Raw genomic sequence first — 27,612 nt, forward strand, 5'->3', positions numbered from 1 at the left:
CAGCCATTCTGGGATTCTACCCCCACAGATCCTACGTTTTCTTCGTATTTCTATTTATCTTTGGAATTCCTCACATATTTCCATGCTAACATCTGATAAAATGCAGACTTACTAATTCCCTAGTATACTATTCTACATTACCATCATAGGGGATACTTAATGCTTACAAATTTTATAGAATTAGTTCCTTCAGTACCCTTGGCAACATGGACTGCCAGAACTATGTGGCAGGACAATTGCCATCTGCAAAACAGGGCTAGAGTAAGAGACATAATAGCATAAACTCGTTAGGTGCTTCTAATTAGGCAGCCAGTTCAAAGATAAAGCTTTTGGATTAGGAGATTCAGTGTTCAGAAGAAAGTTCCCACTTCTCTTGCAGCTGTGAACACTTAGCATTTTTGTAACTCAGGCTGCATGTTTCCAGTTAACTATTTAGAAAGCAAGGAGGACAATTAATGCAAATTATGAAAAGTTTTAAGTGTCTTGGCCTTCCAGTGTTTGCAAGACAAGATGTTCAGTGATCTTCTTTACTGTAGTGAGTATCTCTGAGGAAGCATGTTTCATGAAAAAAGAATGCAAAACAAAGTTAAAGGATGACATAATGCATAATTGGCAACTTTGGTTGTGCTATTTCTCAAAGTAGAAGTGTTTGCTTCTCCAACTTCACGATTCCTTTATGTAAATTGTTATATTTCTAAATAAATTTACTTATTTTAAGTGAAACATTTTAAAAGCCAGTATCTTTTTATGTAGAACCAGACTCACTCTTTCCTGGGAGAAAAAAGAAAGGCTGAGACCCACAGATCACGAAAGAACCTTCCCACTGCCTGAAGTCACCGCACCAATAACAGTTAGTTAATAAGAAGAGCCCATTAGAAAGGAACAAGGCACACACACACTTGCTCAGCATCTACCTCACGACAGCACAGCAGTACTGACACATCACTTCAGGTTCTCAAACTGAGTGTTTTTTTGGGGTGGTAGTGAGGATGGTCCCAGTCACAGAGCTTTCTGCTTGGTATCACAGGACTGCTGCAGCCTCTGGAGTAACCTACATTGCCCTGTCGTTTCTCTCAGTCCCTGCTCACATAGCTCCCAGATGATCCTTCTCCCACTTAACTCTTAGACCCCATTTCCTCTTTTGCTTTTATTTCCACATTCCTTTCCACTCAGGCAAATCAAAGTGCCTTGCACACCTTTCATTACAAGCCACTTAGATGTTATCAGTAGGGCACTAAAACCATATTTTGACCACTTTTCTTATAACTTCCTGGTATCAGAACAGATCCTAGTTTGATGGAAGAAATAAAATTAAAACCAACCAACCAACCACAACAAAAAGAAGACACTGAAAAGTCCTTGCATTGCTGGTACAAAGCATGTTCAATCACTCTGTGGACAATGAAAATGGCAATTTCACTAAGTGAACAGGTTTGGAGAGCATTACAGCAAAATAATATGAGCTGACTCTTTTCAATATTTACATGAGAAACTCCACTGAACATACAAAAACTGAGATTTTAAGAAGTTTGTAACTTAACTGACCTCATGCAGAAGACGAGAGGCTGTGTGAAGAACTTCCACAAAAACTTCTTCAACTATTTTTTCCCTGACACAAAATTATATGAAACAATCTTGGAAACAGATGTACTATTCTGAAGAAAGCAACCGGAAATTTTCCCTGAGAGGTATTCCTCATGAAGATCCTTTTTTTTTTTTTTTCTTTTTCTCTCCTTTCTTTAAATCATTCTAATCAATTGTCCCAGTTGTTATTATATCTAAAGCTCATATTGTAGAAAGTTTTATATTTGAAATCTTATATTTAGACAGTATAATTATGCCAAGAGTGCAGTTCACCATCAGTATCTTTTTGGCATTTTAATTCACCATGCTAAGATATAATTGTGAAATGAAATGGGCCTGGCTTAATATCTGCACTATCCTCAGGTCTTGTCACAACAGTCCTTTTTGTTCTCCTCTATGCATCATATTTGAGAGAGTTCTCTTATTTATTTTAGATCACTTGTTTATATCGCGAATATTTCTGAAAAGTAGATACATTTTCGTGCTTTTAAATGAAAAGACAAGAGGTAATATACAGGTAAATTTTTGTCCATCTTTGCACAATCAGGTCATCTTTTAAAACTATTTTCTTTTCTTTGAGGAAAAATTTGAATAACAGCAGCTAATTATTTTCATCTGTTATGCCTATGTAAAAAAACAGAGATACCACAATAAGTTTACAGATAGAAAGTGATGAGGATAGAATGAAGCTTTTAAGCATGAAAATGTCAAAACTTCTATCTGAAATATGGAATTTAAAGGGACTATTGTTTTCTCATGTGTCCTTACCGTGCTCAATTAAACAAAATTTTTTATTGTTGTAAGTCTTTTGTAATGAATCTCTCTCCCAAGAGACAGCAGCAAGAGAAGTTGCTTCATTGTATATATGAAATAACAAAAGAAACTGTACAAAATGGCTGTCAAAATAATGTAAGTATGGAGAGTTGAAAATTAGATACCATTATGCATCTCTATCCCTTTTTCCTCCCAAATCCTTGTTTAAATTAAAGCTGTTTTAGATGCTACTGTTGGAACACTACATACATTAACGAAATTAAGATTAGTTCTTTCAGTTCACAGGGCCCTTTCAGATAGTGACCAAATAACTGGCAGAACTGGGTATTACATTACCTATCTTGTCTCTGGGACTCCACCCATTTTCACTAGAGATAAAAAAAAAAACAATGTTTTGTTTGTTACTCCCAGCAGGCACCAACCCACATCTCCAAGACTTCACATGATTTGTCCCCTGTTTGCTACAACTGGCAATTTTGTGCAGGAAGGAAATCTGGGGAGTAAACGTGGATCAGTTCATTCTAAGACTCTGGATGCAATTTACCCTATCAAAACATTCAATGGCTTTCAGCTTCTATCAAGTAACTCTAATTTCCCTCTATGTCTTTTCTTTTTTTTTTAATTTACAAAAAGTAAATGATAGGTAGTTAAGTAACTCTTTCCAAGGCATTCATTTGGCTGTGATGGCTCAATATGTCTACTAACAGTCATGCGACACTTAAACAATAGATTTTTACTGACTAGTAACATAAGTCACACCACTCCAAAGCAAGCTAGCAATATCAGGCCATTTTCCTCAGCTATTTTATAATCATGACCAAGCAGGCTAGCAAAACTGCTCTACTTCAGTTATATTTGATTTAGTCAGACAGAAAATGAGGCAGCAAGAAATACCATTAGGAGAAATATATTAAAAATATATATATATAGTTCTAGATTAAAAAAAAAAAAAAAAGTGTGCTCTAAAAAATAAAATAAAAGTTATATACTGATACAATTGATTTAAATGAGATTTTAAAATCTCCTTTCAGTGGAAACATATTTCCATATTAATATACATTTTAACTGCTAATAAACTGTCCTCTTGAACTGCCACATTTTTTTCAGGGAATATATAAACATACAATGTGTGTCTTCTGAAACTGTTCAATGAAACATCTTTCTCTCTTTACCCGTACACACTGTTTTGAAGATCAGAAGGTATTTCAGTCTCCTGACCCTTTCAAATCTTTCTACTGAGATAGGCATGCTTACCTAGTTCCAATTACCATCAGCTATGACCTGGACACTTCGTATCCCAGGAACTGAACTGAGGTCACCACCTTAATTCAGAGAACCCAGATTCCTCATAGCAAATTTGAACAGACAATCAAAGATAAAAGCCAGTCTCGTGTTCCAAAGGCACTTTGCTATCCATTGCTGAATGAATACATGAATCTGATACTAGACTAGAACAGAGACACCCCTCAGTGTTTTTGTTACTGCTGGTTTTAGAGAGATATAGAAATATATACGCAATGAAGAAGGGGGATCTAAAGACAGAGATGAGCAATGCAGAAGAACATAAATGGTGGGCACGGAGTTTGTTATGCCCTAGGAGTACAAACTAGGATGTGTATAAAACATGCAGAATCCTGTTTGATCTTTCCCTGTACCAGTATGAAAAAAAATAAATCATATCAGCCACTCTGGGTGAACTACTGTTTCTTCCTCTGACTTGGATTTCTATAAGACAATCAAAATACATCTAGGTATGATTCAATCTAGCAGCATGCACTGCCAATATTAGCCTTAAACCTGCAAGCTGCTCTCTTCAAACACAGAATCAGGAATTTATGAATAATTTGTTTAGTGAAGTTGTTTATAACACGCAATTTTCTGAACAAAAATGATTCCAACTGGCTCTACTATGATTCTGGGAACAAATGTGAAAGACAGCTTTAACAACATGCTCTCTACAAGAGAATGTAGGCTTGCCATTCATTGCAAAAAAAAAAAAAAAAAAGAAAAAGAAAAAAAAAAAGGATATGAGGTTCCCATCCATGGTCAATCAGCCAAAATAAATAGAGCTTCCAGCCCTCTGATTACCTCCATGGAGGTATTCAAATTGACATGTAGATGTGGTGCTTAGGGATATGGTTTAGCTGCAGACTTGGTAGTGCTAAGTTAACGGTTGGAACTGATGATCTTCAAGGTCTTTTCCAACCTAAATGATTATATGATTCTACAATTAGAAGGTAGGATCCAGGAAATGCTGGGTCCACCAGGTGCAGCCAGAGTTTTCAGAGCACTGAAGGTTCACTTTTAATGGGCTGAAACTATCTTGTCTCTCTATATCCTTCTCTAACTCAAATATTTGCAATCCAGGTACTACACTGAATATGTTCCCTCTGCTTGACAAGTGTACAGATGCATCTCCATACAGATACGAATCTGCACAATGTTCCAGCAGTGAGTATGGCCTGCAGTTCTTGCTTGTCTTCTGCTCTGCAGGCAGCCTGAAAATCCCAGAAAACTAGGATTTGGCTAGGAAAATATAAACTTATTGCTTCACATGCGTATGCTCTAATGGATGCAAGCAAAGCTTTAAGCACATTTCTGCCTAGCTTGACCCTTCACCCCTTTTTCTTCCAGACCCCTCACAGCTGCCTCCCCTCCCTTTACTGGAGAGCTATAGCCCCTTTTCCTAGACCAGAAAAGTGTTAATGATGATTGCCCATGATGGACAGATTTGCTTCCATATGGCATCCCTATGTCCGTGCAAAAGACCTGTGCATCTGTAGCAGATATAGATGTAAAGAGGGTACACTACTTCCATGTCCTTTCAGTCAGCTGTGACCTAACTTCTTCTGAATTTAAATGCTAGGATTTACTTTATGCTAGAATCTGTATGAATTATTAAAAGAACAGGCCCAGACTTAGGATATGCAACTTGGCTCCTTAAAAGTACTAACCAGACTGCAGGTATCTTAACGTTTCAAGGGCACCATCACCTCTAATTCCAGAAGTATCTGTACATACTTCAACTGGCCAGACAACACATTATGAGGAGCAGATGGTCTTCAAAGTCACTCAGTTTGGGCTTCCAGAAATGGAGCATCTAGACTCCTGTCCTGGAATCCTGCCCACAGTTCACATTGTTGCATCAAGAATATTCTCTCCCTCATATACATTCAGGCCAATAGTAGACTCCAAACTTGGATGTTAATGTTCTGTAAAACTTCAAATAAATGAAAATGTCCTAAAAAAGATTATAGAGTATTAAAAGAGCTGCAAACAAGTCTCATGAGAAAACAACTGGTGCAATACAGAGCACTGTAAGCTGAGATGCGTAGCGTATGAGCTGGTCTGCCTACAGAGCAACCCGGTATGTGGTATGTTAAATTATTTTAAAATAAAAAACTTTCCAGACTAGCAACGAAAAAACACTACTCTATCTCTTTAACTTCTGTTTTTAGAGAATACACTTGCCAAGTATTAAATGAGTAGTGAAATGATCACTGGAATGTGGGTTGCTTTAAACATATCAGGTGATTTTCAAGAAAAATGTAACAGTAACAATATTGAACTAAAAATTCCTTAAATTTTTGATATTTTTTAAAGCAAACAAAAAGCATGAATTACATCATGACATACGAAAACCACATGCCTGTTTTAAATTTTTATTTCTTAGTTTACTGCTATGTTTAAAATAATATCCTGCTAATAAAATCTGAATTGCGAATATGTAGTCAAGTCCATATGGTTTTCTTACAACTTTGCAAACTAAAAGGTAAAAATATTTCCTTTTTCCTCATCTGGTTACTGCTATAAATCTACTGTGAGCAGTCTGAAGAATTCTACCTGTTAATCAAAATTCCTTCTTGTTTGCCAAAATATGTGCTTAAGATACAATACACGCACGTATAGATCATATGATTTGAAGAGCTGTGACACGACACCTCATGTGCAACAAAAGGTAAATGCCCAGTTTGTCTCTGATGCATTTTGTGGGCCAGACAAAGGCGCTTTCTGAAAAACTCTTGGTCCTTGCAGAGGAAGGCTAAAATATAGGTCAACCTTAGATCTGTAGAGCTTGAATTGTTTCCCTCTCCAGTGAAAGACTAATTTTCTACTTGGAGTGAGGAAGACTTTCAGCTGCTCTTGATTTCCTTGTTCTGTTAACTTTACTAGTGTTCTGGTAAGTTCACACCAACTGAAGGTAACTTCGTAATGTATCTAATACACGATATCTATCTAATGCCTGAAAAATAGACTTTGTATTTCAAAAACCAGGTGCTTATCACCTAGTCTCACAGAAAGGATTAGGGTTTATCCCAGTCTGCGAAATTTACAAGCATTTTTATTCTGCAATATTACTCTAAAATCACCAGTTCAAGTTAGAATATTAGAACCAACTTGAAGCCTAATGCAGCAGCTTGTTTCTCTGATTTAAACTGGAATAAAGCTTGCATATTTTGAAATAAAAAAAATACACCTGTATATCCAAAAATATATTTTTTGGAATTATTATTTCAAAACAGCAATTTAAATTCCAAGTGTGGGCCTCTGCTCTTCTGGATGTATTAGCACCTGGTAATAGTTTAGAACACATTAATGGTTCTATCTTGTATAATATTAGTATAGAGGAATAATTATTCTACTAGGTAATGATAGTGACAGTGTTTTGTTACAAGGAAAACAGGTTCTAGCTGAGTGTGAGAATACTTCTGAGGAAGCAACGCTTACAGCCAAGACGAAATAAAGAACTGTAGCAGTGTTCAAAAAACTTATTCCAATAATCTTGATGGAGTCTTAGGAATGAAATAAATAACCAAATTTGCAATAACTCTTTTAGTCTGTTAGTTAAGGCAGTACCTCTTTTAGTACCATGCTGCTACAGTTATCTTTTGTGTATGTACGGATTTCTTAGCTGATGGATAGCAAAGAAAGCAAAATATACATGATGGCATACAAAGGAGAGAGAAAAGTCAGGGTCACAGTAGAATAACTGTGATAATATTCATTAACTTTACATACTGGGTCACAAGATTGTTATGTAAAAACAATCCTTAACAATTTCCCCGAAGTTGTTTTTATACTGGAGAAGTCACTATCTGTAAAGCTTTCAGCAGATGACATTATTTATTTATTTAGACATAACTCTAAAGTAAGATTAGTTTTCAAGCCTTTTAAGTGCACAAAACCTATCTTCCATGAGGAATAACAATTCCTGACCCTTGCTCGATAAGATTTTGCAGAACATCAGGCTGATGCAACCTTTCATTGCCCCTTCTTTTAGAAATGATGCACTGAAAACTCCAGTACAAATCGTAACATTGACTGATTTACCTCAGAGAAATCACTGCTATCCAAGGTGGCTTTTGAAGGCTGCAGTTGCCAATAAAAAAAAGCTGACTGGTTCTTTGTTTCAGGGGATGGAATCTTTACCCCGTATTACACATTTTATTCCTTATGACAAATACACAGAGCTTTCAAAGTAAATAGCAACCACTGCAATTTTAGTGATTTTAATAATTATCTATTCATGATAATCATTCTATTTATCTCACATTATAGTTAATCACTGGGTATACAAAAGTCAGTTGTGTTTTCTGCTTGACATACTCAGTGTTGAAGAATTACAAGGAGATGTAGAATTCTTATGGGAGATACTATCTCCCGCAAATAATATTGCTGGTCTTCTGTAAATGTGTGGATTGCAATACCCCAGTGACAATAATGTGGTCATATCTGAAAGACTTTCCTCAAGTATAACCTAAATAAGATACTGCTCTGCTCATTTCTTCGGGAACATGAACAAGCCAGGGCTTTTTGGGGAACTGTTTCTAAGAATTATTATGTGCCAAATTATTTTTTCCCCAGCTGATTCCTGAAAACAGTGAGACTATTTGAGCAGGATGGTCAAAACTATTCAACTGCTGGGAGCGCTCTGAGGGAGATACCCCCCATGAACACTGCCAATCCAAATAAGTAACATGGACAATTCATAAACAATGAAAACATCACAGCATAATGGAAGGTGCTGAGCAATCCACACTACAGGCATGGAGACAGGCTCTGCATAAGATACGCTCTGCTGTCACAGTAGTAGCAAAGGATGCACAGAACTGCACTTAGAACATCAGAAATAAAATAATAATTAAAAAAATAATAGTATCAAATTTAGTCTCCAAACGTAAAACAATATTTTCAAGGACCCTAGATAACAGTGTCTGTGGGAGCAGAAACCTACTGGAAGTGGGGGAGAGAAGCTGTGAGCTGGTGGAATAGGACTGTCCTGGACCAGAGGGTATGTCTGTCAGGGGCAACACCACATAGCTGAGGAGTGTGGAAGCATCAAGTAGAATATCCACCACAACTAAGAAAGTGCTGGAGGAAGAGATTTACAAGGAAATATGAATTAGCTAAATATGTACAGCGTATCTGAGAGACAATTAAGGGGACATAATAAACTACAAATAAAAGCAGTAACAACTTGCGTTAGAGGCTGGTACATGAAGATAAAACAAGGAATAATGAGACAAAAAGCAAAAAGCAAAAACAAAAAGACAATCTAGAGGAAATTATCTTGACATTGAGATATTAGCTTGTGGAACACTCTGCTCAACAGAAGGAATGAGTTGCATTGTCTGAAACCTTTGCAATAAACCTAAACAAAAAGATTAGAAAAGATTAGATAGTAAGCACTCTGCTATTGACATAAAAAGAGAACAGATGAGCAAGTATACCTTCAGTCTTTTGGCTTTTTTAAGGCTGTTATTTATACACAAGCATGCTTCATTTCTCAAAAAAAATATGTGAAGTCAGTATTAAAGGCTACACATGCCCTTGATCTGTGGAATAAACTCTAGTTATTATTGATGGATGTTCAGAATATAGCCTTGGTGCAGTTATACAGCCATAAGTATGATAAATGTGAATAGATAAAATAATCAAAAAGAAGAACCCCACTGTCCCAAGGCATTTCTCCCACTAAGGTTTTCCTCTGTTTACCCACTGCTAGAGCATAGAAATAGTTGGCAACATATAACAAGGATGTGAATATTAAAAAAACAGCAGTGCAGTGAATATGTTTGAGATTTTTTTTAATAACCAGTGAAATTTATGCCTCCAAGTAAGGTACCTACAATCCGTCCACATGCATGAAACCAAGCATCCTTGAAATCCAGCATGACAAGCCAGGAAAAACCTAGTCAAGCCATGAGTAAGTGAGAGGTGAAAGAAAGATTAAGTCTTCATTATCCAAACAATCTGAGTCCCTAATGATGGATGGTGAGAAGGTGTCATATTTTACGTAGATCACAGCTGTAAATCCTTTCCTTCTTACAGAATAGAGCTAGAATTGCTGGCAAGCTTTTACCAGGAAGAAAGCATAGATGGTAATCCATTTGGTGCAATGAATATTTAATTATTGCAAGCAAAGTGATACAACTACAAAAGATATGACTGAAAAACCCCATGAGGAATACTTTTATCTCCTTTGAGTAAGTCATTCCAGTGGAAGATGAGAATTCACATTCCTCTGGGCAGAAAAATAAATTTTCATTTGAGAAGGATTTGAGACATTTAACTACTGTTCTACCCAGTAAAACAGGAAGAGCACCACTTCTTTTTTTAAAGCTCTTAAAATCTAGTCTATTAGTCCCCACTGCTCAAACAGGGAGAGGAATGACTAGCCTGCAGCTGTGAATGGGGTTTATGACTTGAGGCAGCAGTTCCACCCTGTGAGAACAGAAAAAAATTTTTGCCCTACAGTCAGAGTAGACTGGAACACCTTGGGAATTATGCTGACAGAAGCACAGGTACAATGGACCTTGCGAGGCCTCCACACAGTTAACTAGGTTGTCTCAGAGCTCACACCTTACTGATAAGGTAATGCACTGAATATGGTTCCAGCCTTCAAACATTCCAAGTGGAGTTGCAGGCTTTGTGTAAATACAGGGCACCTATGTTTTTTGAGCACTTCGTGTTTATCATTACCATTATGAGTACACAGCCCCTAAGTAGACACAGGATACCAGCCTGATCTCCCTTCCTGAAATAAGCATATATGCTTAAGAAAACATGTACAATATCTTGTACAACCAAAATGGCATAGTCATGTTATATTCAAGAAGAGAAAAAAGAACAAAAATATGTCATTAGATTTTTTTTCCTTCTCCAGATATGCATACATGCACACACTCATGTTCCTCCCCTTTCCAATATATAAGCCCTTCACTTAATGACAAGGAAGAAACAAAAACATCCTGTTTAACTGGCTAAACCAAGGAAAGATGAAACTTGGTCCTATGAGGTAGAGACTTGCCTATTACTTTTCCTTAAAGTGAGCTTTGCAGGTCTTCCAACAGGGCTTTGGATGCTCTATCACTATTATTTTACGAGAAAACACATAAAATATCCTTTACAGGACATCATAAACAGAAAGGCTTGTAAAGAATTGTAGTAAGGAGAATATCTCCCTGGTCTTCTCCAGCTTTCCATGACAGAGTTTTTCCTTCAGTCTTGCTTTCAAACCAGTAGTCTTTCAGTGGCCTCCTGCTTGGCACCAATCCCTACATTGTGCTGGGTCCCTAAGAAAATTCTTTCTGCTGCCTCTGAGCTGCAGCTCTGCATCTGCATCCTGCGGTCACCTCCGTTCTGTGACCACATGCATGTTCCCTCCGAAAGCCAGAAACTTCTCCATCTGCAAAAAGTCATTAACTTTCATGGAAGGTATAATCCCTATCTGCTACACAAATACACAATACAAATATAGAATGGTTTGGGTTGGAAGAGACCCTAAAGATCATCTAATTCCAATCCACCGCCATGAGCCGGGACACCTCCCACCAGAGTAGGTTGCTCAAAGCCCCATCCAGCCTGGTTTTAAACACTCCCAAGGATGGGGCATCCACAGCTTCTCTGGGCAACCTGTTCCAGTGCCTCACAATTCTCAAAATCTCCTGAGTACAGCAGCCAAGGAAGGCAACTGTCAGACTTTTCATCTCCTTTAATAACCCAGCTTTTCAAAGGAACATGTAATAAACAATCTGAAAGAAAATCAAGCTAAAAAACAACCAAATACATCTGTCACAGTTTTCAAAAAGCTCATCACACTCACTCAGAGTCTCACTGCCATAGAACAGAACAATTGTACTGAATTACTGGAACCACACTTACACCAAAGGAAGACACAACTTATCAGATGAAATTAATAGTCACTAATGTGTTGCAAACCAGACACAATTTTACGTAATACATAGAAAATGTTTCATGCTGAGCTTTAAACTTCTTAATTGCCATAATACAGTCTAAAACCAAGTGGTAATTTCTAAAAGTTAATTTTTTTGTTTGATCAAACAGATGTCCCCAGAGACTGTTCTGATACTGTTCTGGCGTACCTAAAAATTCGTAGCTCAGAGAGGTACCTGTGCTTCTGTAAGCACAATTCATTTGGATTCCTACTTACAGTCACTTTTCCTTCCAATTTTTCCTGCAAGTCCCACAAGCATTTCTCTCCAATCAAATGAAGCTAGTTGTTACCTGAATGTTTTGTAAAACAGACATCTCTTCAGGGGGACTTTAATCACATGTTCCTGAAGACCAACGAACAGGACACTTTGGCTATGCAGGATCTGAAGACTCCTGATGGGCTCTCGCTGACTCTTTGGTAGGAGTTCAATTTCCTCAAGCAGGCAGCTGCTTGAAGTCTGGTTCATTGGGGCAAGTACTTTTTTAATAGTGCCGTAGTCTGCAAAGGCAAGAGGAAAAATGAATTAGTAAAAATCATATTAGCAATTCTGCCTACTTGGTGTCATTTGATGCATAAGTCTTCATCCCATGCAGGATGTATTCTACGAAGCCTCAAAATGGGGGGATTTCACTGGAGTTTCCAATATTGCTTACAGTACAATGAAAAGAACTTGTAAACAACCATCATGTTCTCTGTGTAGTATAAAACAGTAAAAAAAAAAAAAAAAATTGATTTCATTAGTGCAGGACAGACTTCACAGTGCTAGTCCCTCAAAAACCCCCTTCAAAATTTAAAGCAGCTTACAAAGCAATAAAGTCTACCATCACCCCGTCTGTTTTAAGACTGAATATATTAAAAGCTATGGGTTTTAGATATGTATTGCATTCATTTAATAAAGCACATATGTATGCATAAACACCTAGATGTGTCCTAACTGAGTGTAGGTGAAGATGGCAACAAAATAAGGCTGCTTCCCTTCTTTTGGTTATCTGGATTTTGACTTCAGAGAAATCACATCTTTTAACATTTGCTCTTCACTTCTACTCTTATTGTGATTTCTAAGCAAAGACAGGTATCTCAAACAAGTGTGAGATCACTGACAAGATTTCTGATTCATTCATGCAGAGTTTTTAAATAATTTAAAAATATCAAAGAACACTTGTTCTGAACACAAAGGACCACATTCTCACACTGATAAATATTTTAGCTAGCTCTTTGACCAAAGCAGCATTATGCAATTTTCTGTGTGCCAGCAATAGCAAATATTAAAGGTCCAACACTGCACACACATACTGAGGTCAACTACTACTCAAGTAAAGTCCTGAAAGTCTGAAAATACCATCTGTGAGTAGGTAACACAGGAGAAATATTCAGGATGCTCTGTCCTGCACCCCAGTGGAAGTGTTTTTCTCCACGACCTGCAGAAGGGCAAAGGTGTGGCAGGGAGCTGGCGACGCAGGCCTCAGGCCCTGCCTTGGCTGCAGAGGGTCATGGCAGAGGTAGCCGTGGCCTGGTGGGCAGGGGCCTGCTGCCTTCCCGGTGCTGGCTTCGCTCCAGGAGCGAATATGGCAGGGTCTGGCAACCCCATGCAGTCCCTGGGGGAAAGACAGTCCCGCTGGGGCACGGGGCAGAGGATAGTCTGCGGCTACCAGGGCATGGGGAGGAACAGCTAGTAAGCAGACTTGAGAAAATACAAAATGTTAGCCGCAAGCAAACTCAGAAACTGAAGAGGAGGTGGAGAAGGCGGAAAACCCAAGGTGGCAATTACTGTTCAGATCTTCTCCCCTTTCCTGAAGAAGACTGAAGAGTCAATCCTAAGACCCACAAAAGAACTGAAAGGGGGGAGCATAATGCAAAATAGCAGGAAGAGTTAAGAGGAAGTTTATTTTTAATAACGAGCTAATGTGAACTTAATTTTATTAGAAAGTCCAAACTAATTAGACTCACTATGAATGCTTTGCTCACTATATAAAGTGCATTCTTCTCTCCGTAGCAAGATTCTGAGTGTGAGATCATGAGTGCATGTTAAAGTCTTCTGACTAACCCCTCGGTTCTGACTAACTTCTCGATTCTGAGTAAAATCACTTCATACAACTATTTAATTTTTTCTTCCATGTTAGTATAAACAAGATTGTCAAGATTTATTGTATGTAAGGGTATTCATTAAAAAAAAAATAATCTCCCATTAAATGACAATTTTAATTAAAATTTAACATTTTGGACAAAAAAAAATTCTAATTTTGACTATCACAGGTTTTTTTCAGCCACCTAAAATAGAGACATTAAAAAAATAATTAAATCTTTGCCAAGAATCAGTTTTGCCTCACAATTAAGTAATTACTAGCTGGATTAAACAACATAACGAGCATGTGCTTATGCTAGTGCTTGTTGGGTGCAGACTCTCGACTATAATTACAAGTTTCATGGTCAAAATGTGGTCTGAGAACTATCATGAAATAAAATTAATGTCTGCATTAGTCACTGAGTGAAAAACAGATGAGTTTGGGGGGAATAGAAATTGGAAAAAAAAAGTGTAGTGAAAGGAAGAAAAGAAGAACAAGTGAAATCATTTTACACAGGTAAATAAGCTGGTATCATTTTGTAGATGTTAGTACAATTCTATACCATTTGTCTAACTGGCATTCAACACATTCAGTGTGACTGGTGATATACTGTGCTTGGCATGCCATCTTTTTTCTGTATTGAGGCAAAAAATCAACTATGCATTCAATGTTTGCTTCTCGTACAGACTAACACTCCCTCCTGCCGCTGTGCCAGGCCTGGTATCTACAGACTGAGTCACTTGCTGACACTTCCCCAATGACAAAAGAGGGAAAAACAAGCAAACAAACAAACAAACAGGATTGGAGGCCTCCTCCCATGCACATTTAATTTAGGAAACAAGAGAATATGGACAAGAGAATATGTCTTGCGTTTTTCTCCTCGTCAAATTTGTTTGTTGTAGAAGTCAGAACTGCATTTATTATATTTTTATTAGTATTTTTTAAGTTTGGATCTATGGCCTGGAGAATATGGTTACAGCAGTATATTTCTCTACAAGAAAATAAAATATTCTCATTTTGAGAACTGCAGTACCAATGCCTTCCCTACCACAGCTGTCATTGCTCTCGTCCTTTTTCCTTTTTATCTTGGCATACAGTCTCCATTCCTCCCATTTGCTTCTGCTTTTTTCCAGCATCTCCCAAATGATTCCTTTTCCATTTATCTTCTGATAGGATCAGCACTCATACAGAAATGTCAAAAGTCATAAATGACTGGGCTTTAAGTGAAGAAGCAGTGTCAGAGATCCTACAGATCATCCCAAAGAAACGCTCTACTTCAACAGCAATGTGGTCATATGCCTGTTCAGTCAAAAAGAACAAAATCTTATCTGAGATCTACCACTGCCTCAGCAGGCTATTCGACTTCTAATCGTCCATAACTTATCTCTTTTGCTTTAAATTCCTCCTGACTATGTTTCTGATTTTGCATGGACCATCTAGAAACCCAAACAAGGGTAATGATCTGTTTATATTCCGCAACTTTTAGAGAGATACAGATTCCCTGGATTGGCAGCTATGTTCATTAGAGTATGGTATCTAGCAAGGGGATGTAGCTATCAATCTGTTCAAACTACACTAACATGTAAATAATTGCTATGCCAGGCTTTCTTACAGCAGAAATCATACCCGTTACACCTTTACTTTCAAAAGCCAGGTACTTTGCTCAAGGTTCCAATTCTACTACAGTGTGCAATATTATATATCACAAAGATCACAGGTTTCCTAAAGAACCTGCAACAGCTCCATCCTCAGAAGTGTTGACTATTCAGCCATTTTCACATCACAGTTGAAACAAAAAATAATAGTAGGGAAACAAAAAGTAGAGGTAGGGAAAGAAATCATAGTTGAACGCAGCTCTGGGACATGGAGCTTTTCAGACCTGTCAAAATCTTTCAAGTGAATGTATTCTTTATAATCACGCTAACTGTCCACTGCCCAGAAGTAACTGCGAAGAACAGTAAACACAAACCTGCCTAACGGATGAAACTTTTTTTCCCCACAGACACAGTGAAAGTCCCAGTTTCATCACAAATGTCAAAGCTGAGTCCAACTCCTATTGAAGAATCCTGACAAATCCTAATGAATGGCATCTTCAGATCCTGAGAGTACGCAAGACATGCTGGAATAAATCCAGACACTGTCAGCCATGGTTTAAGGACTACCAAGTATACACAGGAGTAGCAAAAGATACTGATATTGGTCACAACAAGTAAATAATGTGCTGTGTTAACTTGTACTGAAAGACTTTTAAAGAGACCTACAAACCCAGCAATGGCATGTTAGAAATCTACTAACTATGAAAGAAGCTGAAGAGGAAAGAAAAAATCTAGTTGAAATATTAATATGTAATGCACAGGAGACTATGAAGAACTGAATGGAAAACATGAGATGAGATTGTAGAGAACAAGCTTGAAGGCTACAGAGTCCATAATGAACAAAATGGTAATGGTTCAAAATCAAAGAAGTATGATCTCTAAAACTAAATAGCAAAGTTTAAGATACGAATAGCATAAAGCACAGCCAGCAATGGAGAACATTGCAGAGTGCGCTTGAAATTATCAGTGGTGACACCTTCAAAGAACAAGAGAAAATGAACACACAAACAAATGGCAGATGCAACAAATTAAAAAAACTCTAATTTCTTGAGTTTCCTAGCAGCAATAAAGACACTAAAAGAAGCTGTAGCAACTTCTTGCTGGATAAGAATCAATACTTATATAGGCAATTATAATTATAAAAGATCGCTGCATTCAAGTAAAAACATTTTTTCCAAAATGTCCAAAGTGAGACAGAATCGAAGTATATACGTTCACCTCTTTAAAAGAAGGAAAAAATAAATCTATTCTTTACTTTTCAGGGGGGAAACAGTCTTAATTCTTGCCATAGCTGACACTGAAACAAAACCTAATTTAATCTTCATTTTAATATGGCTCTGCATAGGACCTTGGACAGGGGATTTATCTCTTGAAAGCAACCTAAAACAGCAGTAGAAGACAGAATCTAAGTCAACATCTTTCAGAAGAGAAGCCTATGGTACTGGCTTTTAGTAATGTTGCCAAAAAAAAAAAAAAAAAGTCATTGGTGCCTTCTAAATTGTACCAGTTGCCAACAAAACTAACTTGTAAACTACTCTCAAGTATATCCTCATGCCAGCTGTATCCCTAATATTAGTGACTTAACAAGTATTCCTTTACTTTCTGAGGACCACAAGGTGCCTTGACAGATCTGAAATTCCACTGCTTACATATACGAAGAAAAAATTAAGCAGTAAAATTGACTGCAAATTATAAACTAAGAACAACCGATATAAATAAGAGACTATTTTCCTACACAATATTGTTTAGAAAAGTAAAATGTCTTAAGTCTATCCAGCAATAACTTAAGAGATGAAAAAAATGTGGCCAATATAGAGGAAAGGTGCAGACAACACAAGAGAGAAAGTGGAAGCTAAACATTTGTAACCGAACTTGAATGATGTATCATCTCTACAATAAATATACTATTCTATCTTGATATATTGTGAAAACAGCCTGCTTTATACCCTTAAAAAACTGTCAACATAGTAATCAGGGTTTTTTTTTGTTTTAAGCTAAAGTTTAAAATTAACAGATGCATATTTGGGAGAATACATTTTGAAGTGTAGTTGAAATGGATACAAATTACATATGTTTTCAAGGACTGTAATTCGAATGTACTTCAGAAAATGGTATTTTTCAACTATTTTGATTTTTTTTCATTATACAGTGCTTTTGCAAACTATTTTTCTATTCAAATCATTTTTTCCAGTGAGAAAATAAAAATATTCAGACTGTACTAAGACTGTTGAAATGCAAGAAAAAATCTGTGAATGTTAAATTTCTTTTAAATATTATCCATGTGTGTATATAAACAGTATTTACATTCATCATATAATTGTATTATTTAAACACCATAAAAATATATAAAAGAAAATAGGGTATTAATAGGGTTGTCTTTAAAGCAGAGGTCTTTTAGAAGAATAAATTGATATAACAAAAAATAATGTACAGAGTACATAACTACAAAATCAAAGAAAGTGCGAGATGATCAATAAACATCCTTCAGAAAAAAATAAAATTTAATCACTGGTATTTACTTTCTTCTACTGCAGGAACTGAAAGAAAGCAAAGCAAAACATGCATTTGGTTAATGGCAGAAATTTATTGCAATGACAGAAAGTATTAGGTTGCATAATGGCTTATGTGCTCAACATAGAAAAAAGACACAGGAACAACTAATGCAGCCACTGGCTGTGCTTAGAAAGTGAAAGCCCAGGCCTTATGATTTAGCAATCTGTGTAAAATAAAATAAAATAAAATAAAATAGATGCATATGGTACACAGAATATGAGAGCATTCAAAACCCGCTCTTTTTTGCCCTTCCTTAAAATAACTTTAAAATTAGTTAAATCATCATTAGAATATGGATAATTAAAATCTTTGCTGTAATCAGTTTTCCCATGTGAGGGTGGGGTACAATTTGTTTTAAAGCAAGGGGAGAAGGCTTAGAAGATAAGAGAAAATACTCATCCTCTGTTACTTAATGTATCTTTTACCTCCAGTTTTCTGAAATATACTTGAATTACAGGAATGGATTTTATCACACTATAGCCCAAAGGATAAGTGAAAGACTGAGCTTCAACCCTTCTGCTTTAGAAATTAAAAATATTATTAGAAAATGTAGTACCTCTACAGATTGATACAAAAAGAATATAGTTTGATTTTAAAATTCCCACCTTAATTCACTGAGTAGTACTATATTGTCATATTTTTAAATGTATACTCTTTACTTTCCATCCTATCTTCAAAAAAAAAATGCACTTCAAAAAAATTAATGTGGAATTCTGATGCTTTATCAAGACACAAATTTCATTTTTTTTAGCAAGAGAAGCTTCTTAGTGCCCTATTCTAAGAGCAGTTCAATTGTAGCTCCATAAGAAACAAGAGTTTCTTATGACTGTATGTCAAAATTTAACGTGAATTTATTTTATGAAGGGAATATTTATGTACTATCCTTTCTACACAGGATACTGAATTGCTGCCTCAACGACTCTTTTGATGAAGAGGCACTGATCTAGATATTAGCTATTCCAAAATCAAGAGCTTTCCTCAAACAAAGCCATGTGTTTGGTGGGACATAAAGAAAATGCAAATTAACAAAGAACACTGCTCAAAAATAAAATGAAGACAAGATAACGTAGCCCTAATGCATTTTCTGGATTGTTTGACTATTGAAGATTAAACACCACCACCACCCCAAACACGCTACAGGAATTTAGTTTCAATCTTCAAACACAACACTTTTGAAATGTATCTATCACAGAAAATCACGACAACTGACATCTCAATCCTTTCTTTACTGTTTTCCAGAGAAAGGTTTTTAAACATAATGCATTCTTTAGAATGCTTCTATCCCCTGTAGACTTAATTTCCATGTATTATCAAAACCAACAAGAACACATTCAATTTGCAGTTGAATCAGCAAAAGCTTCCAGTAATCAACATGCAAAGTGTTAAGTACCCGCTTTAATAAACACAACATCTTCTGCTCCTCAAAGTACAATAGATTCTAAGTTGGTACTATTAAGTTTCCATTAGCAGTGTTGCCTGTGAATCAAAAAGGTATTACATTTTAGAACATAGCGTAATTTGTGTACCATCCCTCAGTGGCCATTTCATGTCTCATGTTGAATTGGAATTTAAATCCAGCTGAAGGATTTAAATACAACTCATTAAAAATTTTCAAATAAATAGACAATTCAATTTCTAAGAGAAATTCAGATTTATCTGAGATGAAAATGCAAAGCAACTAGCAGCTAAAGCAGAGCAACGTGCCTTTTTGGAAAGAGTATGTCTATGAGCTTCAAGCTGGTAATCCCTAAAATTTAAATTTATTTTTACAGCTTCCCCTTGGTCTTTTCTAGAAGCTTAAGCAAGAACCCATGCTAAGCAACAAAATACATTCTGGATTACGATTTCAGACTCCACATCAGTTAGGTCTGTTTCCTTCACAAAGAAAGACTTTCAAATCAAATCACCCCCTTCCTCAGCTTGCTAGATTGAAGCTCGTATACACTAGCAGCAATTTTTTACTCTCCTTAAACCTAAAACAGATGTTTCATGTTGTCTGACAAAATAAACAAAGTACTTTTAACAATCTCAAAATGTATGTATTTTGCAAAAATCATGCTCATTGTCACACCTTTATTTACTACTTCTCTTCCATTTTCAATCTGATAAGAGATTTTCAGCTCATCAAAGATGTGAGTGAGAGAGATAAGATGCATGTTCATAAAATTTTGTCAGATTTGGAGGTGCTGAAACCATCTATAACACAACACTTAACTTACTCAGAAATAAAATGTAACTTTAGAATACCTATAAGCAGCTACGTACCTAATACCTATACAGCAGCTACAGATCTTTTACAGTCTACAGTTAATGCAAAACTATTTAATAACTAAAATTTCAATCTGTGCTGCATTAATTTTATTTATAAGACATAAAGCAGTACCTATTTTAAGACTATACGAAGCAGTATCTTTTCATAATCTTTTACTTGCAAGATCATTTTATTATTTTTCAATTATAAAAGTTTTAATAAAGAAAATGCTGTTAGGGATCAATTTGAAGACTTGTGAGTTCTGTATCCAATTGCAATCTTTCTCTCTCTTGAGGTTTCATGTGTGAAACTGGTATTCAGAATAGTAATACCATCTAAAGGAAAAAAAAACAACAACAAAGAAAAACACCTTGATTCTAAGACTGTTTTATGTAACTATAAGAACAGCTTACTACCTTTTCTCACTGGAGATTTCAAACCTCTTTTGTTATGCTGTTTTCTGGCACACTGGCTTGATTTACTGAAAAATCAAAACCAGTGACACACATTTACCTAATTCTTCCTTGATGTACAGGAGATAGCTGAACAAAAGTCTCAGCTGCAGCCAAGAAAAATCATGGTCTCTGAGAGTTGCATTACCATGCACCACTGAGGAAGAGTATCGAACTGCTGGGAACAGGGAGGGAGAGAGATAAGCAATATATACTAAGTCTGTGAAAAGCACCTCTTCCTTGCTTTCAGCAGGTTCTGATGTGATTTTATGCTCTGCAAGTAAAAGGTGCCTTTCGTATCCTTGGGGAATTTCAGGGAGCACTTTCTGCTTATTTAAAAAGGCGTTGGAAAAATATTTTAATAGTCCTTGCAGCATGGTCTGGAAGCAATAAAACCTCTCTAGCTGAATTCTCTGCCTATTTGGCTTGTGAGCTGCTGTGCTTCTTCTCTCAGGCCAGATGAACCATGCATTCTGCCTGCAGAATAACATACCACCAATAAGTGGATTTAGGAGGCTTCCTCCCCCATCCACAGCCACCCCTTCTCTTCTGAATTAAGCATTCAGCAAGGAGGTGGAACAGATGGCTTTGAACTTTGAACTCCAAGAGGAATTAAATCACAGCTCTTCATACCCCATATGGGTGCTGCTACCATTAGGATCACTGAATCAATGGAATGGCCTTTCTCTGTCACGTTGCTGTGTTCATAAAGGAAGATAATCCTATGGATGTGTATCAGATTAGCTCAAGGCACAGCTACTCAATCGTGTTCCCATACCAAGCATCATTATTTATATCCCCTTGAGAAAGTTATATTAAAATGTGAGCATTCAAACACATTGCAATACTTTAGATACTAACATTGCTTTAAGAAATGATGCTTTTGCAGAGAGTATGTGGTTAAAACTACAGCATAACATGAAGCTTTAATGAGTTGGGAAGCAGAAAGTTGTTTCTCAGGACTTGGCAAACAGGTGACTCACACAATTTCAAATTTAGCTTTAGCCTGCACTCTCTCTTTTTCTTCGCTGTGAAGGTATCAGCAAATCTCATGTACACAATATGGAGCAAAAGCACAATTCATGACAACATCAAGCACAAAGTCCTTGATCTTACCAAGTGATCACCTAGTGCTGCATTTATATGTAATTTACCCAAGTTCTGGCCATAAAAATAACTCAGTAAAACAAAATTTACAAGGAGCATGATAAATGTAGTCACCATTTTATTTTATTTTTTTTAAAGCAGGCTGGCGTGCAAAAAGACACATTTTTCCAGCTTAGAAAAAGAATGCATTTTAATGTCAGGTTCAAAATGAAATAGAACAAATGTCAAGACTATGTTGGTGCATCAAACCTACAACCAAAAGGAGACATACATATTTATTGCCTTTTATCATAATTACTATATTTGAAGCAAACAAATCCCACCCATATGCACATTAACCTGCATGTGCTATCAGACTTTTACTTTTTAGAAGTCTCAAATATTTCTGTTTGTTGGATATGAATTCTTCTTATCAACATATTATAACAAGAAACAGTATATAAGGATTCCTTAGGGATGTACCTAAGGTTTTACTTCAAGTGAGCTATCTAGTTTGTACCTCCAAACAAAAGCAAATTAGTACAAATTAGGCTACAGTTCAGATACAGCATTTCTCTTTGGTGGTTGAAAGCAGTGTGACTGACAACACTCTTTTACTCCCAGACATGAAAACATTTTACTCCCTAAGACCAGTTAGATGATCTCATAGAATATAGACTCATAGAATCATTCAGGTTGGAAAAGACCTCTAAGATCATCTAGTCTGACCCTTAACATAGTACTAAATTCCACCACTACACCATGCTACTAAGTTCTAAATCTACACATTTCTTGAAAACCTCCAGGGATGGTGGTTCAACCACTTCCCAGATCCAATATCAAGAGCTACATGTGAAAGCATATATTCTAGAGAACACCCATTTCAAAATATATTGTATTTATAGACATTCTTGTTGGTGACATCCAACTTTTATTTTACTAAAAATCACACATGCACACACAAAACCTGAAACTCTAAGGCAAAGATGACACAAGTCATATGTAGTCTATTAGTTCTGAACAAGAAACATTACACCTGTCAAGAGACACCTAATTTTTGTATGATGGATTCAGAAAGGAAACAGAAATATAATTATAAGGCTGCTGCTAAATAAAACAATTCAAAATGTATCTAATAATAATAAGTCTATATTAAATTCCCAGAAGCTTCTTCTCAGGAAGAGAAAACATTCCAACTTAAGATAGACCTGCTAACATGTTTAATCAGTAGCTAGGACTGAACTGTTCAGATAGTGGAGATAAGCACCTCCAAAAAAATGTGTAACCTCTTAATAAAACAGTCGAAAAAAAAAAGACAAAACAAACAAAATAAAACAAACAACCAAAAAAAACCCAACAGATATTAATTGCAAGATGAAATGGTTGTTATGATTTAAAGCTTACTATCTGACAGAGCAGCAGTGAAAAATGACATGCTGTACACAAAGGATAAAATCACTATGGAATACAGACCCTGGACCACTGCCAGTCTTCTAAAGTTGAGGTGTATTAACTCTGATTGGATCTGACCAGACAGGGAGCGCTTACTGCTCCTATTACTTTTTTATTGTCTTCTCTTTGTGCCACCACAATAAGTAAGTACCTTGTACTACCCAAAGCATGCTATGAATATGGTAGTTTTCCCACTGAATAAATTTTCCAGGGCCCAGATCAAAGAAGCACTTACATGCACAAGTGGAGAAAACTACTTCTCAGATAATAACCCACAATAAACCTTGCCTGATTTCTTAACTGAGTCATATCTGGCTATTTTGATTGGAAGTGTCAGAAAGACAACTGACTGCTGTAGCAATCCAGTAGCATTATAAATTTGGCTGACTAGAATGAGTCAAGGGCTATCTTCTACTCAAACTCATTTGCAGCTTGCACAGTACGTGTCCGTATGTCTCTGTCTCCAGATGAGCCAAATCCAGTATATATAACCAGTACAAATCCAGTATGATTTGCACGGAATGTCAGCAGCAGTTTCAGCCTAAAGCACAACTTTTGTCCAAAAATAGAGAAGGAAAGAAAGATGCTGTCACTCATTTTCTTTCCAACAGAATGTCAATTAGGAAGTAAATGGACAATGAGGCAGCAGCAAAATTGCCATTAGAGACATGAACCTAGAACTCCTCCCTAGCAGATTTTCATCTCATTAACCTAGAACATTAAAGTGGTAATAGCTATATTATGTAATGTATATTATCATATTACATTATATTCTTTGTATAAGAGTCTAGAAGTTGGGACATCTGGCAATAGGGCAATAGTTAAAAATCAGCTCTTATCTCCTAGACAAGTGATCTAGCCACTATGTTGGTTGTGGTTATTCCCATTCCTTCTGAACATGTGCAGTTATAGAAACAAATTTCCAAGATTTGTGAGATAAGAAAAATAAAAAATAAATTAAAGGAATAACTGTATACAAGTGAGTCTTCGCTGCAAATGCTTTTTATGACTCTTACTCAGTGTCTTGATATAGTAAAATGCAGATGAAGCCTAATCTACATTTTTGTGAATCTACCTGCAGGTTACACGATGCTTCATAGAAAGGCCACAATACTGTCAATAACATAATATTTCCTTTACAATTACTCTGTCAGGAAAAATAAATAAATAAATAAGAAACAAAAAACATGCTGATTACTAGTGCCACTGCTTGTATTTGCTTAGTCATAAACATTTGGATTTATTGAGGCTTACTGTGAAAAACGCTGCAAAATGAAGAAGCTTATAAATGTGAACAAAAAGAATTCAGTAGAATATCCTATATAAAAATAACTTTACTCACACAGCTCACACTGACTACCATATATATGATGTCATCATACTTGTGATCCTCCATTTCCTTCTCTTCAAGGTCGAGTTTCATGTAGGGTTTGAAATATTTTGATTTCATAAGTATTCAGCTTTCTTCTTTGTTAGGCAATGGGTTCATTAAGTCACTCTTCACCTTAAATGAAAGGCTTTTCAAAAGTAAAAGGCCTTGCAGAATATTCTACAGATGTTACAATGCTCAGTAATGTACCAAGATGCCCAATGCTTTCTGAAAAGCTCTTGTATAGCCAAGTCCCTTGAAAGGGAACACTTCCACCCCACATCTCTCAAGAAGGGTCCTGAACACTGACTGAGTACTCCCACAAGAACTACATTGTTCTGGAGAGGAAAAAAAAAAAAAAAAAAAAAAAAAGGGCAGACATCTGAATATTAGGTTCAGGTGCTAATAGAGACCTCAGCCTTAAAGACAGCAGGAACACCTCTTTCACCCTCAGGTTCACATTCTGTGCTTTAGACTCACCTACTAACACATGAATGTAGGGGTTTTCCAGTCTGGTTTCCCTGCCAAGAAGACGAGGTGATAGTCTCTAAAAAACTTGGAAGGAAGAAGGGAAGGTTATTTGGTCATCCTAACTTTGTAAAGTAGTCAAGTGTTGAGAGCTCAGCAACACTTTGACAGAAAGGAGCTTTCCTTGGAGTGGAATGGAAGGTGGAGACAAAGTCTCAACCAGCTCTTCACAGTTTCCCCCCTTCTTAGCCTGTGTATTAGTCTTGCTTGCATGCAAACAGAGCAGGCTGTTCTTTGGGCAGTAGCTGCTTTTGGCACGAATTCTGACTTCCAATGATGGCACAGAAGAGCCCACACCGTATGTTCTTTGGACATTTATTTACAGTCTTTATCCGATAGAGCTGGGCAATTATAAAGACATAACCATAACTTGTGAACGGACAAAAAGGCTTCTCCTGCTTAAATTTATCCCATGAGAACAGAATACAAATGCCACCTATTTGCAGCAAGCAATTCATGAACATGCTATCTAAAATATGAACAAACTATCTGGGCAAATACCAGCAACAAACTAATCAAAATCATGACCTATTTCTGAGTTGACAATAACAATAAAAAATGACTACAAATAAATAGTGGGTAATTTGTGAACCAAATAAAGGGCTATGGTTCTCACATATAAATTGCTGTCAATGAATAATTTAACCAGCTCTACTTAGAGTCATCAATTTATTAAGAAACCTCTTTAGCGCTCTCTGACTGGAGCTGGCAGAAAGAAAGATCTCCACACAGAGTGAAAAAGCCAAGGGAAATCAGTAGTAAACATCTACGATTCAGGGTTTGATTCTCTAGAGCTTGACAGTATCATTTGTAGCCTGGACTTCAAACATGGCCATTCCAATCTGGTAACATTTTAAAGCCATTTTGCCCAGTAGAGGTGACACAATACATAAGGCAGTGGCAAATCAACATTTCTGTGTTTAAATTACTTAGTAAAATGGCTAACGTTTACACTATCCTTTCTTTTGATTCTGTATGGAAAATATTATAAATATTCTTATTCTGGCAAGAGCATATAAGAAGCATTCTCAGTAATAACATTAGCATGAATCCCAGAGTGAACATTAGACTCTCAAAGCCAAAACAATGCAATCTTTTTTCAGGCTTTGCAGCAAAATGTTTCATGGAAAGATTAATAATATAAACAATGTGTTCACTCAAGTAGATTTTCCTTTATCAGTGGTAATGGTCACTGTAAAAAGAGCAGAAGATAAGGTTATTCCTTTGATGATTTACTGCATAATTTTTTAAACAATGTTCATGATCATCACGTTGCTGGTCTTGGAAGACTGGTGTCTTCCAAGGTGCACTACTTCTAGACAGAAAAGTAATTGGAAAATGTCCATTCTTCAAACCTCTTAAAATGATACTGCAAAAGGCCAGGAGGACAAGAAGTTACAGGGAAGTAGTTTTAAAAACATTGTAGTGGAGCTTTAGGACTGTGTATAAACACACTATGTCTTTATCAAGGAAAGACAGAGAAACAAAGCAACCATTTTCTTTTAATTTTGGTAATATCTTAACAGATGTGAAAGAGTTTTAAAACTCTCTGACTATTGCCTGCTACAGTGCGTATGCCCCATTATCTACCTGCACTCTGATTTTTCCTGCTGCTCTGTTTTTGAACTAGAAAGCATTAATACATACAAATAGTCTACCTACCACTTTCACACTTGAGTTGTGACTCAAATTATAACTATTTTGATCATTGTTATTATTGCATTTATATGGCAGTTTCTAGACTAAACAGGTGTTCTTAAGCTTACAGGAAATATCTAGAGCTTCTTTCTACAAAAACTATCTGCAGATTACTTTCAATAATCCCAACACACCTGAGACAATACAGTCAGAAATAGTGCCAAATTGGAAAGAAAAAAAAAATGCAGTCAATTTAAGCTTTGCTGCTCTCTTCACCATGTATGAAATGTATATAAGCATATATTTTTGCTTATAATGTTAAGGTTCATAATGTCAAGGTCCATAGCTTCACACTTACTGCTTATATTATGACACTACGCTCATTAAGTATGAAAGCTGCACACTTTGATCAGAACCTGTAGTCTGCCAGGAAAATGACGACATTTCCTCCAAAATTTTGAAGCAAAACCACATATTCATTGCTTTTTTTTCCTTTTCCTTTTCCTTTTCCTTTTCCTTTTCCTTTTCCCTTTCCTTTTCCCTTTCCCTCTTTCTTCTTTTTAAGATCTTGGGTTGTTCCTTAGCAAAATGTGTCCTGTATGGCTAACAAAAACAAAAGTAAAAAGATAGTATTGTAACAAAAAGTGGAAGAATCAAATCTTGCACTACTTTGCATCAATTTACTCTCATCTAGTAAGACAAATGGGAGAAATACAAAATATTTTGATAGCATTTCCACAATGAATGTCATGCATACTCCAAATCACTTCATGAGGTAAGGACTAATCTCTGGAAAATCTGCAACATCAGGGAGGGCTTCAACAGAAAAAATGTTACATTTGTGTAGATTTAATACCTGTTATTCTCCTGCTGTAGGCAAATGTATGAAAAATCCATCTGCATTTTCCGTTTGAAATTTCTTTGTGAAACCTCCACGTGCCTTCATAATCATTATTTCATGTGTATCATCATTTATTTTTTAATCATTATTCTTTCCATTGCTATGCATATTTTTGAGGTCTTAAGAGG

At 36.3% G+C, this 27,612-nt stretch overlaps 1 protein-coding gene across 17 annotated transcripts in view; it reads right to left on the bottom strand.

Moving 5' to 3' along the window:
* The window catches only part of SEMA5A (semaphorin 5A), a 412,186-nt gene that overhangs the window by 86,955 nt on the left and 297,619 nt on the right, over nucleotides 1-27,612 (bottom strand). For all 17 annotated transcript variants that reach the window (XM_083823075.1, XM_083823077.1, XM_083823078.1 and 14 more), the window contains one exon: nucleotides 11,887-12,094. In XM_083823075.1, coding sequence (XP_083679201.1) covers nucleotides 11,887-12,094 — 208 coding nt within the window. The remainder of the gene's footprint in view (nucleotides 1-11,886; nucleotides 12,095-27,612) is intronic.

Source organism: Anser anser (genome assembly GCF_964211835.1).
Source record: "Anser anser genome assembly, chromosome: 2".
Lineage (NCBI taxonomy): Eukaryota > Metazoa > Chordata > Aves > Anseriformes > Anatidae > Anser > Anser anser.